Here is a 12076-nt window from a genome sequence, read left to right on the forward strand (position 1 = left end):
AGCCAAGAAGTAGAATAGGAGCTTCAACTAGCAGGTGTTGCCTCAGAGGGACCTATTGAGGGAGGTGGCAGCTCGGGCACATCATGAGAAGACAAGATTCACTGGGAAGGACAATAATGTTGAGAAAAGCTGAAGGCAGAAGGAAAAGAAGAAGGCTGAATATAAGATGGAGTGACCCAATAAAAGAATCACAGACTTTAATTTGTAAGACCTGAGCACAGTTGTTTGTGATGGGACATTCTGGAGGTCATTCGTTCATTAGTGAATTGATGGCAGCAACAATTTCAAGCCCTTCCTGCTGTACTTTCTTCTACTTCTTATCTTTGAAAAATACTTGTCTGGAAAGTCCTTCAAATAGAGGAAGCCTTATAAAAGAGTATTGTTCTCTGACATCTGTGGAAATAGAGGGCCCTCCTATGTAAAGCAGAACAAGTGGCCACTCTCCTTGCTACTGAACCTAATTTATACAACCACAATGTCAAGAAGGAGGGGCTGCAGCTCATTGGAAGTGTACCTGCTTTGCACCCAGAAGGCCCCTGTCTCTGTTCAGAGTACCATGAGTTTAAAAGGGGGGAGGGAACACGCTGTCAGTGATAGCAAAAGCCTCTGCCTGATATCCTGCCAATCAATGATTCTCCTGGATGAACAGTTTCTGTCCATATAAGGTGGCTTCCCATATCAATCCATTAGTCCTTCATAACACACATGCAGACTCAAAATGCACTGAAATTCCCACTCTCCTGACTTGGATTGTACACAAAAAGTAGCTGCATGAACTTTCCTCTTATTTCTTCCCGCAAAAAGTATCACAATGATGGAAACTTCAGGCCTTCAGTCTAAATCCAGCCACACTGAAGTCCCAACCCAGACTTTCGGCTTTCCTGGATGTATACACTCCTAATCCCATAATTAATTAATTGGCTTCCAAGGTTTTGTCCCCACCCCCACCCTTCTACAAGCTTGAAATGTCTCTTCTAAGGCTTATTTACCAGACATATAACCTTCAAACCAAAATATACGGTCCCATCCTTTTACCTTTGGCTCTGCCCACCACTGTGACCTCCAACAGCTTACAGTTTTTACTGAATTCGGTCCTCAGGCTCAAATGGGTTCTCCACTAACACCAAAAGCTGTACAGTAGAAGAACTTGCCCCCAGATATTCTGGTTCAGCAGATGACTACAGTAGCTATCTGTTTAATTCTCTTTGCTCAGGTGGAAGGACTGTGGTGGGTATTGTGTTTGAGACTGTTTTGTTAAATATCTGTATTTACAAAATATATAACCCAAACTAGGTAGATGCTACCATTCAAACACCATCAGTGCCCCTCAAAATAAAACAACAACAACAACAACAGGCTTTTGTAATCTTTAGTATACAATATTCTTTCCTCAATACAACCAGAGGCAGTAAATATTTGGGTTTTGAACTGTAAAACTAATGACCTCATAGCTCTATGTGTCTTCCTTTTATGGTACTGTGGGATTCTGAGACATGTGGTTGAAAACCCCTCAGCTATTTCCCATCTTAGAGTACAAAGCATTTGTGCCAAAATTCATACAGCTGGAAATAGTATCAATAATAGCATCTCCTTTGCATATTTTGGTATTATTATTATTATTATTATTATTATTATTATTATTATTATTATTATTATTATTATTATTATTATTATTATTATTATTATTATTATTATTATTATTATTATTATTATGTGCCCTGTGAACTTGATGCACCTTATAAATGAATATTTTGTAGGCAAATATTTTTCATTTGCTCATTTAGACAGGCTAAAAGCAAAGGAAATTAGTGTTTACTACTTTTCTATTCTCTTGACAAGTGGGGACAATATGATGTTGTGTTTTAGAGTTTCTATACCAATGCATTCTCACACTTGTCATGTTTTTGTCTTTCCTCATGGCAAAACAGACACTGCAAAGAAATGCCAGTGGTCCATTATTTGTATTTTAATAGAAAATCCATGCCAGTCTTTTAAAGTGGGAATTATTACACTACGGGATGTTTAGCAAAACATTAATTTGTCACTGAATTGAAGCAGCACTCCTTTTCCTAATAGATCCATTCTGTCATCGCCACCTCTTGTTCATGCATTCATTCAAATTTTTAAAAATGCACAGGGAACAGCAGATTGGGGCACCGTTCGCTGGGCCCATCCCTGACCTCCATGTGGCACTCCTGTCTTCCTGAGTTCCAATATACCCAGAGTCTACACATACACAAATGTCTATATGGACTGTTGCCTGTTGTGTTATATGTTTCTTTTCAGATGCCAATAAAGGTTCTTAACTTGACTTGACTATATGCCCCTGTACGTACGGTCGATCCATTTCATTTTGATGATCTTCTAGATAAAGGTAAAGATTCCCCTTGACATTTAGTCCAGTCGTGTCCGACTCTAGGGCGCGGTGCTCATCCCCATTTCCAAGCCATAGAGCCAGCGTTTGTCCGAAGACAGTTTCTGGGATCATGTGGCCAGCACGACTAGACACTGAATGCCGTTACCTTCCCACCAAGGTGGTACCTATTTATCTACTTGCATTTGCATGCTTTCGAACTGCTAGGTTGGCGGGAGCTGGGACAAGCGACGGGAGCTCACTCCGTCACATGAATTCGATCTTACGACTGCTGGTCTTCTGACCTTGCAGCACAGAGGCTTCTGCGGTTTAATCTGCAGTGCCACCACGTTCCTGATCTTCTAGATAGGGGGTGGTAATATCAGAATTTGCTGACCTTCAGATTTCTTCATATCTCACTAGTATTTATGCTGATTACAGCTTTTTGAGATTGCAGGCCAAGAAAATATAAACTGCTGGATAGGCCAAAGGCTTAGGCATCTGGTTGCAGAGCCAGAGGTTGGAAGTTCAGTTCCCCACTGTGCTTCCATGACAGGAGCTGGTCTCAATGATCCATAGGGTCCCTTCCAGCTCCACATCTGTAGGACCACATATTGTCAATCCCTGTTCTAGAAGGATTTCTGGAACATTTTCCCCGAGGCCCCTGTGTGCTCAGTTGTTTAACTTGAAAGAGACTAACATGTTTTAAAAGTTCACAGTACACTTACTGTTGGAGTCACATCACATTTTACCTGGCAGACATTGGCTAGTGATGAAGTCTACAGTATTATCCAACACATGAAGGGTAGCAGTGTGTCATAGACATACAGGCACCTGCACTTGCTCTTTGCTAATTTTTTATTGGCTCTTGTCTTTATATTCTTTACTGGGATGGAGAATTTGAGGCTATCCAGATGTTGTTAGATGGCGAATCCGTCAATCCTAAGCATAGCCAATGATGAGGAGTAATAGGAGCTGTAGCTCAACAACATCTGGAATGCCACATGTTCTCAATCTCTGCTTTTTATTATTTACCACTCTTTTTTTGAGAATAGGCAGTTAAGAAATATTTTGAAATAAGACAGACAGATAGTAACTATGTCTATGTCATGGCCAATTTTCAGACTAGCACTCTGTGCTTGCAATCCAAAACTGTGCAAAAGTGGTAATGGGACTATATGAATTTGGCTTTGCTTGACACTGCTGTGAAGTGGTAGGCTTCTGCCATGCATATCAAGATCTTGGGAAAGTTATTTTGGGGGTGGTGGTGGTCTATAACTCTTTAAACATTCTAGCCAGCAATCCCACTGAGTGTTTCTGGGAACTGTATGTGACAAACCCAGACCTACTGGGATCTATCACACAGTTACTAAGCTGCCACCAACCATTCCCTATAATAAGTCACACAGACCAGGGATGGATTTTTAAACAACAAAAGAATAAGGTTTATTTTAAATACAAACAGGGTAAATAAAACAATCAGGTGAATAAAATAAAGTAACGTGGCTTATTCTCACACACACAAGCATACAGTTTGGTTCACCTAGAACCTTTAACTTAAAGCACAGACCCTGAACCCATCAGTTCTGGCTAACCCACAGACACCTGAACTTATCAGGTTGGTACTCTGACACACAGTAGTACCCTGTCAGACACCCAGACTCCCACAACAGCTTCTTCTTCCCCAGCTGCTGCTTCGTCCCAACCCAGTGTCTCACAGTCTGTCTCAGCATCCCCTCTCACCACACAGGCATCACATATTTATACAGTACTGCCCCTCCTCCTGATGTCCCGCCTTCCACTCCCCATAGGATGGAACTTTCCCTCCAAACCCATGACAGACAGGTAACATCAGTGCTGTTATGTAACACCTCCCCTCTTTATAAGTTGTTTTGTAGGGGGAAAGCTAAGGTGCTTTTCACCAAAAAAACAACCTGTATAAAACATACAACAACAGTTATACATACCCTATAATACTTACATATACTTACACTCCAAGTTAAACATAGCAAATAGGCATTTCAAACATTTACCATATGCATTACATCAATTTTACCTTTATTAATACAAACCAATTTAAAACCAGGTACATTTTAACTTTTTGTCTTCATTATATACATATAGTCCATGTTCTTTCGCCGTCTTCAGTCTTCAGGTCTTCTTGATAAGGCGTCAGCAACACAGTTCACTGACCCTCTGACCACCTTCACTTCAAAGTCATAGTCCTGTAAGTTCAAAGCCCACCTCATAAGTTTGCTATTGTGGGTTTTCATTGTCTTTAACCATTGCAATGGTGAATGGTCAGTACATAGAACAAAATGTCTTCCCCAGATGTAAGGCTTGGCCTTCTGGATCGCGTAGACTATGGCCAAACACTCCTTCTCCACGGTTGCCAAATGTCTCTCACCTTTTTGAAGTTTCCTACTCAGGTAGGACACTGGATGCTGGCCACCATTCTCATCCTCCTGGCACAGAACTGCTCCTACCCCGCTGTTAGACGCATCGGTGTAGATGATGAACTCCCGGTCGAAGTCTGGAGCACGCAGGACAGGATAGTTGATTAACGCCTCCTTCAACCTCTGGAACGCCGCCTCACAGTCGCTGGTCCACGGGATGCGGTCATCAGCCTTCTTCCTCGTCAGATCGGTCAGCGGAGCCGCAATCTCGCTAAACCTCGGGATGAACTTTCTGTAGTAGCCCACCAACCCAAGAAATGATTTGACTTTTCTCTTGGTGGTGGGTCTAGGCCAATCTCGAACAGCTTCTATTTTGGCCTCCAGGGGTTTTATCATTCCTCCCCCTACCATGTGACCTAAGTATTTTATTTCTGGGCTACCCAGCTGACACTTGCTGGCCTTTACTGTTAGCCCTGCTGCACTTAACCTCTGCAGCACTACCTCCAGGTGTATCAGGTGATCTTCCCAGGTATTACTGAAGATCCCTATGTCATCAATGTAGGCCACTGTAAAGTCACTGAGCCCTGCCAAGGTCTGGTCCATCAGCCTTTGGAATGTGGCTGGTGCATTTCTGAGACCAAAGCTCAGGACTCGAAACTCATAGAGACCAAAAGGGCTGCAAAAGGCAGTTTTTTCTTGATCCCTGGGATCAATTCTTAATTGCCAATATCCCTTTACCAGGTCCAATGATGAGATGAACCGACAACCCCCTATGGTTTCAATCAGGTTGTCTAGCCTGGGCATTGGGTAGGCATCAGGAGTGGTTACACGGTTTAACTTCCTGTAATCAACACAAAACCTAATGCTCCCATCAGGCTTGTCCACAAGGACTATCGGAGAGGACCAAGGACTAGAAGAGGGGACGATTATGTTCTCCCTCAGCATCTCGTCCAGCTCCTTCCGCACCTTGTCCCTATAGGGTCCCGTTACTCGGTATGGGGATACTGCCTGCGGGGGTGCATCCCCTGTGTGGATCCGATGCATCACTCCCTTCACTATCCCCGGCTTGTTGGAAAATACCTGTTGATATTTATTAAGCAGCATTTTTAATTCTTGCTGCTGGTCTTGGGTGAGTGCAGGACTGATCTTTACCTCCTCTGGGTTGCATTTTACTTCCCCTCTACCCTCCCAGAAGGGTAATTCAGCTTCCTCACTCTCAGCTGCTTTTATCGCGAATAAAACCCTCTGTTCCCCTCTGTAGTAGGGTTTTAGGGCATTCACGTGAACCACCCTCCTTGCTTGGTTCTCCTCCTGCTCTATTAGGTAGTTCAGGTCTGACATCTTGGAAATGACCCTATATGGTCCTGCCCATTTGAGCTGCAGTTTATTCTCTCTGCAGGGCCTAAGCCAAAGCACTTCCTCCCCTGGGTCAAAGTGCCTCTCTCTAGCTTTGTGGTCATACCATGTTTTCTGTTTGACCTTCTGCGCTTGCAGGTTTTCTGCTGCCAGCTCTAGATTTCGCTTTAGGTCATTCATCAAGGTGTCTATGTATGTCACAACGTCTTGTGGGTCATCCTGGGTGATCTGCTCCCAATTTTGTTTGATCAAATCAAGGGGCCCTTTCACCCCTAAGTGTGTAGCAAACATGTCAGAGTGCCCCCTTTGTAAGATCATGGGGCGATACTTTTCAGGTACCACCAGCTGACTTCTGATCCCATCTCCCCCTTTTGAGATATTCCTCAGGGTTTCTCTATATAAAATCCCCTTTTTCTCCAGAAATCTCACTGGGGTTTCAGGTGTTAGCTGGGCGTCAGTCACCTGTTCAAAACACTTTTGGAGAGTGGCGTCTGCCTGTTGCTCCTGTCCAAATCTGCTGTCTGTGGTTAAGGTTTCCACCACAGCTTCTGAACTCCCCTCTGCTTCCGTCTCTGGCTCATCATTACCCCCCTGAACTGTCCCCGTGGTGGCTTGTGAGCGTGTAATCACTAGCACCCTTTTCACATGTTCAGCCAGGTCATTTCCCACGAGCACGGCTGCTGGCAGAGTAGATGAAATCGCTAGCCGCCAATCTCCCCTCCAGCCTTGAAAGTTGACAGGTACCTCTGCTACTGGCAGAGAGATTACCTGCCCCTCAATCCCTGCTACCTTCATGCTCTCATTTGGGATTATAAACTCCCTAGGAATAATATCGGGATGGCACAGGGTTACCTGGGAACAAGTGTCCCGCAGCCCCCTATACTGACGGTCAAGTATTCCTACGTCCACCCCGGCTGTCTCAAACAACTGAGAATCTGTTTTTATCAGCAAGCAGCGCTTTACCTCCACAAGAGGACCATTTTCCTCAGCCTGCTCAGCATAGGTAGCTGTTCCAGACTGAGTAGCCATGGCAACAGGCTCCCTCTGTGACACTGAGCCTTGCTCTTGCTGGACACAGAACACAGCTTTTGGCTTGGTCCCACTAGAATTCTGAGGCACCATTCCTTTTAGCTGCTTCAATTTCTCACACTCTGAGATCAGATGACCCTTTCCCTGACAGAAATAGCATTTTCTGGTGTATTTTGATTCTCTCTCCTCTTGTTTGGGTTTTCCCTCCAAATTCTGAGGGCTTGGTTTCATGCCTGAGGGCTTCCCTTCACCATGGGCCCCTCCCCCTTGCTGGCTTTTCCCTGGTCCCTGAGAGTACTTGCTGTAGGTTTCTTTGGGTTTACCTACAGATTTCCCCTCACCCAAGGGCTTTCTTATTTGGGAGATAAAATCCGCGATTTCTGCGGCTGCTGCCACAGATTTCGGTTTCCTTTCCCTCACCTGGAATTTCAATTCCCCATGCAGAACTGAATAGAACTGTTCCAGGGCTATCAAGTCTTTAAGCTGTTCATAGGTCTCTGTTCCCTCCTGCGACAGCCATTTCTCAAGCAGCCTCACCAATTGGGCCCCCACTTGGGTAAAAGTCTGTTCTGGCTTCTTGGTGAGGGACCTGAACCTTTGTCTCAGCTGCTCTGCATTTATCCCATGTCTTGCAAACACCAGTTTTTTAAACTCTGCGAAATCTTTCATCCGTTCCTCAGGCATCTCGGCATAAACCTCAGCCAGGCTACCACTGATTAAAGACCGCATGATGGTCATCTTCTCAGTTTCCCTCACTGAGAAGTCCACAAACGCTCTTTCCACTAAGGAAAAGAACACCTCGGGACAATCTCCCTTGTGGTACACAGGGAATTTCTTCAGGTCAGCCTTAGACAGTTGGCCCCCCTCAGAATCCCTATTATTATTATTGTTCTGGTTCATCAGTTCCAATCTCCTTAATTCAAACGCCATTCTCTCTTTCTCTAATTCAAATTGCCGCTGTTTCTCTCTTTCCCTTTCCTCCATTTCCCTCACCCTCAGTTCATGCTGTTGGGCTATGAGTATTTTTCTGAGTTCTGGGTCTTGCTCTCCTGTGCTGTCACCTTGCACTGAGCCAAATTCATCCTCAGAACCTTGGTCAATCTGGGGGTCTTTCACTTCACTCATGTCTGCTATCTTGCTTCGAGTCAAGGGCATAATCCCCCCTCAGAACAGGCTGCTTTAAAAAGTCAAGCCTCAAAATAAAACGACCACTTTTTTCCTTCTTGCCTCAGAACCAGCTCTCCCTAGAGATTGCTGCTGTTCTTCAGCACTACTTGCAACAGTATCGAGTCAGAGCCTACCCCCCTCTGCTGGGCCTCTCAGCTGGCAAGCTAGCTCGCTGTTGCTACGCAGTTTTGCCTCAGCGTTTTCCCGCCAAAATCAGGCTGCCTCAGAGCACCTTAATCTAAGTCTCCCCAGTTGGCACGTTCTTCTACTAGTGCACCTCCCCGTGAGGTACACCTAGAAGATTACCTACGCGCCTCAGACTGTCCCTGACTGGACCCCCCTTGCTCTGGGCACACCTGCCAAGGCTTTGCTGGACCACTGGACAACTGGACCAGTCGTATCCCACACGCTGGACACCAATCAATGTGACAAACCCAGACCTACTGGGATCTATCACACAGTTACTAAGCTGCCACCAACCATTCCCTATAATAAGTCACACAGACCAGGGATGGATTTTTAAACAACAAAAGAATAAGGTTTATTTTAAATACAAACAGGGTAAATAAAACAATCAGGTGAATAAAATAAAGTAACGTGGCTTATTCTCACACACACAAGCATACAGTTTGGTTCACCTAGAACCTTTAACTTAAAGCACAGACCCTGAACCCATCAGTTCTGGCTAACCCACAGACACCTGAACTTATCAGGTTGGTACTCTGACACACAGTAGTACCCTGTCAGACACCCAGACTCCCACAACAGCTTCTTCTTCCCCAGCTGCTGCTTCGTCCCAACCCAGTGTCTCACAGTCTGTCTCAGCATCCCCTCTCACCACACAGGCATCACATATTTATACAGTACTGCCCCTCCTCCTGATGTCCCGCCTTCCACTCCCCATAGGATGGAACTTTCCCTCCAAACCCATGACAGACAGGTAACATCAGTGCTGTTATGTAACACTGTAGTTCAAAACAACACCAGCCACAACAGCACTTTCCTCAAGTGAATTTGAGTGTATCTCAGAGTTCTGAGACATGCATCATAGCTATATTAGGTAGATCTGCTTGTTCCTTTGCTTCTGTATTTTAAATTGAATATCATTCAATGTGGAGATAACCCAGATTCTAACAAAGCAAAAGCAGTTCTGTTGTAAGAAAAATTCCAAAATCTGTATTTGTATAATACCATAATTAGGTCAATTTAAAGATCACCTCAAATACAAAAGCTCCATTTTTTTCCAGGCAATCAAAGTCTGTAGGGATAGAAGGCGAGACGTGAAGTCTGTCATGGTGTGTTGCATGGCTATTTATTGCATTTTTATCCTCTCTTTTTAAATGTCTGGAGCAAGATCTCAAAGTAATATGCATGGTTTTCCCTTTAACCCCACAAGGTAAGTTATTTTGGGACCATAGGCTGTGCTTCCTGGAAGATGGACTGCTGGCAAGTGATGGGTTCCACATTACAAAAACAGGGAAGAATGTGTTCAGCCACAGCATAAAGAAATTCACCAGGAAAGCTTTAAATCAAATTGGAAGTGGGAGGGAGATTCAGGCTCAGAGGTAGATCTGTTCCTCTTATGCACAATAAGAGGAACAGAGCAAGCAATTCTAATGGGGTCCAATAATAGTCTTCATAAAAATGTACAAAGGGAAGTAGGCCACAAATCACACCATCTCCAATGGCTATATATGAATGTCAGGAGTATGAGAAAGAAACAAGGAGAACTGGAAATCTTAGCTCAGAAGGGTAAAAAAGCACTTGGAAACTGAGCCCTATGAGGAAAGAGTGAAATAACTAGGCATGTTTATCCTTGAGAAAAGAAAGCTGACAGCACTTTTCATATACTTAGAGGTTTGTTATACAGAGGACGGGCAGGATCTGTTCTTGATCACCCTGGTGTTCAGGATACATAATAATGGGCACAATTTACAGGAAGCCAGATTTTGGTTGAAGATCAGGAAAAACTTGGTAGCTATTAGAGCAGTATGACAATGGAACCAATTACCTGTTGAATATTCATCAGGAAGAGTACAAATGGTGAAAATGACAAACAGGTGGATAATATTCTAGATATTCTGTGGTGCACCTGTAGGATATAAAAACACATGTCTGAAAATGGGCTGCCACACAAGGCAGAGTTTGGTTGCCAATTTAAATGCAGATTTAACCCTAGCATAATGTTGTGAAGCATCTAACATAATTAGGCAAGGGGAATTTAAGCACCCAAGCTGAGAGCAAGGAATACTTCTGTAAATATGATTTTAAAGAAGGGCAAAGAAAACTAATATTGTAATTGTGTTTGGCATTTAGCTAGCTGGACCCCTGGAGCTTCATGAGAAACTTGCTGATTATTGATTTTTTAAAAAAACAACTGAGAATACACACCTAGTTTAGGAGGGCTAGTGAAATTTCTTGTCTTAATTATTCTGGAGGGCTTAAGTATCTGAAATGAAACCTGGTTTTGTTTTAAGACTAAAAAAATATGGCTATTTTAATTTAATTAATGAAAAAAATCATAGGTTAATTGCCTCATGCTTTAATGTGAGGGTATTATGCATGCAGGCATATTTTACTTATATCTCAACTGTTTGATGTACACAATCAATTCAGAAAAGGATAATGAAGAAATGTTACACCCCGTGTAGAATAGTAATTAGGGATTCTAGCATAGCCTTTTCTATTAATTGTGCAGTTCTGTAAACATGTTTGACATAATGCCAAGAAATGCATTTGTCAGATTTTTGTTACTTTCTGATGTCTGTCTTGCTCTCCTGTTCATTTTAAACAAAACAAACAAACACAGTAGGGCATGAATCCTTTATACCTAAAAAAACACACATACAAAAAACAGACTCTAGAAAATTCTGGCTACATACAAATAACTGCAAAGCAATGGAATGGCAGCTAGGAAAAATTTGGACTACATATTATGGCATGATGTTTTAAATGAATAAAACCCACACCACTCTGAGTCATAAACTGTGGAGAGACCCTCTTTCCCCCACTTTTTGTCTCTTTTTTTGTCTCCCTATTAGAGCTTCAGATTTTAGGGATAATTGACCTATCTGTTGTGTGACCACCCTTAGAATAATGTGGACAGTTCTGGTCATCAGGAGATTATAGAACTAGGAAAGATGCAGGAAAGGGTGACCAAAATGATCAAGGTGCAGGAGTGTTTTCCCTATGAAGAATGGTTATAATGGTGTTTTGATTTCTTTAGCTTTAAAAATGGTGCATGGCAGGGGACAGAGGTGGATGCAATTATATATATGATGTAAAAACAGATAAGGACAATTTCCCACCCCCTTCATACTAGAACACAGAATCATTCAATGAAGCTGAATTGTGATATATGTGATTTACAAAACACACAGTCATGTGTCTAAGAAAGTACGAGCTTTTTTAATTTTAGAGTTTTACGTATTACGACATACAGTAATAAAAATCATCTGGTCCTTAGCAGGTCTGAAAATTCGATAAATACAACCTGAGATGAACAATAGCATATGACATATTGTACCATGTCATGATTTATTTAACCAACCATAAAACCAAAATGGAGAAGCCATGTGTGAAAAACTAAGTAGACCATCACTGCTTCCATAGGAATTAAGAGACTAATTAGCAGCCAGGTGCTGCTAACCAAATGCCCTTGAGTAATTGATCATCAGCAAGTGTAACCACCTCTAAAGCTAAAGTTTTAGCAGTTTGCTGGTCTGGATCGTTCAGGTGTGTGTTAACACAATGCCAAGGTGTCAACATATCAGCA

At 43.0% G+C, this 12076-nt stretch overlaps 1 protein-coding gene across 1 annotated transcript; it reads right to left on the reverse strand.

The window, feature by feature from the left end:
- Window positions 1-3770: 3770 nt before the first annotated feature.
- LOC144589343 (uncharacterized) lies at window positions 3771-9273 on the reverse strand. The gene is made up of 2 exons (XM_078393783.1): window positions 4761-9273; window positions 3771-4578 (listed from the first exon to the last, which is right to left on the reverse strand). The coding sequence occupies exons 1-2, from the start codon at window positions 8287-8289 to the stop codon at window positions 4571-4573; spliced, it is 3537 nt and encodes a 1178-aa protein (XP_078249909.1). The 5' UTR covers window positions 8290-9273; the 3' UTR covers window positions 3771-4570.
- Window positions 9274-12076: the final 2803 nt, after the last annotated feature.

The sequence above is a fragment of the Pogona vitticeps genome, chromosome 4 (assembly GCF_051106095.1).
Source record: "Pogona vitticeps strain Pit_001003342236 chromosome 4, PviZW2.1, whole genome shotgun sequence".
Classification (NCBI taxonomy): Eukaryota; Metazoa; Chordata; class Lepidosauria; order Squamata; family Agamidae; genus Pogona; species Pogona vitticeps.

Excerpts from the sequence above, each read along its gene's own strand:
- LOC144589343 (XM_078393783.1), bottom strand. The coding sequence starts at position 8,289 with ATGCCCTTGACTCGAAGCAAGATAGCAGACATGAGTGAAGTGAAAGAC.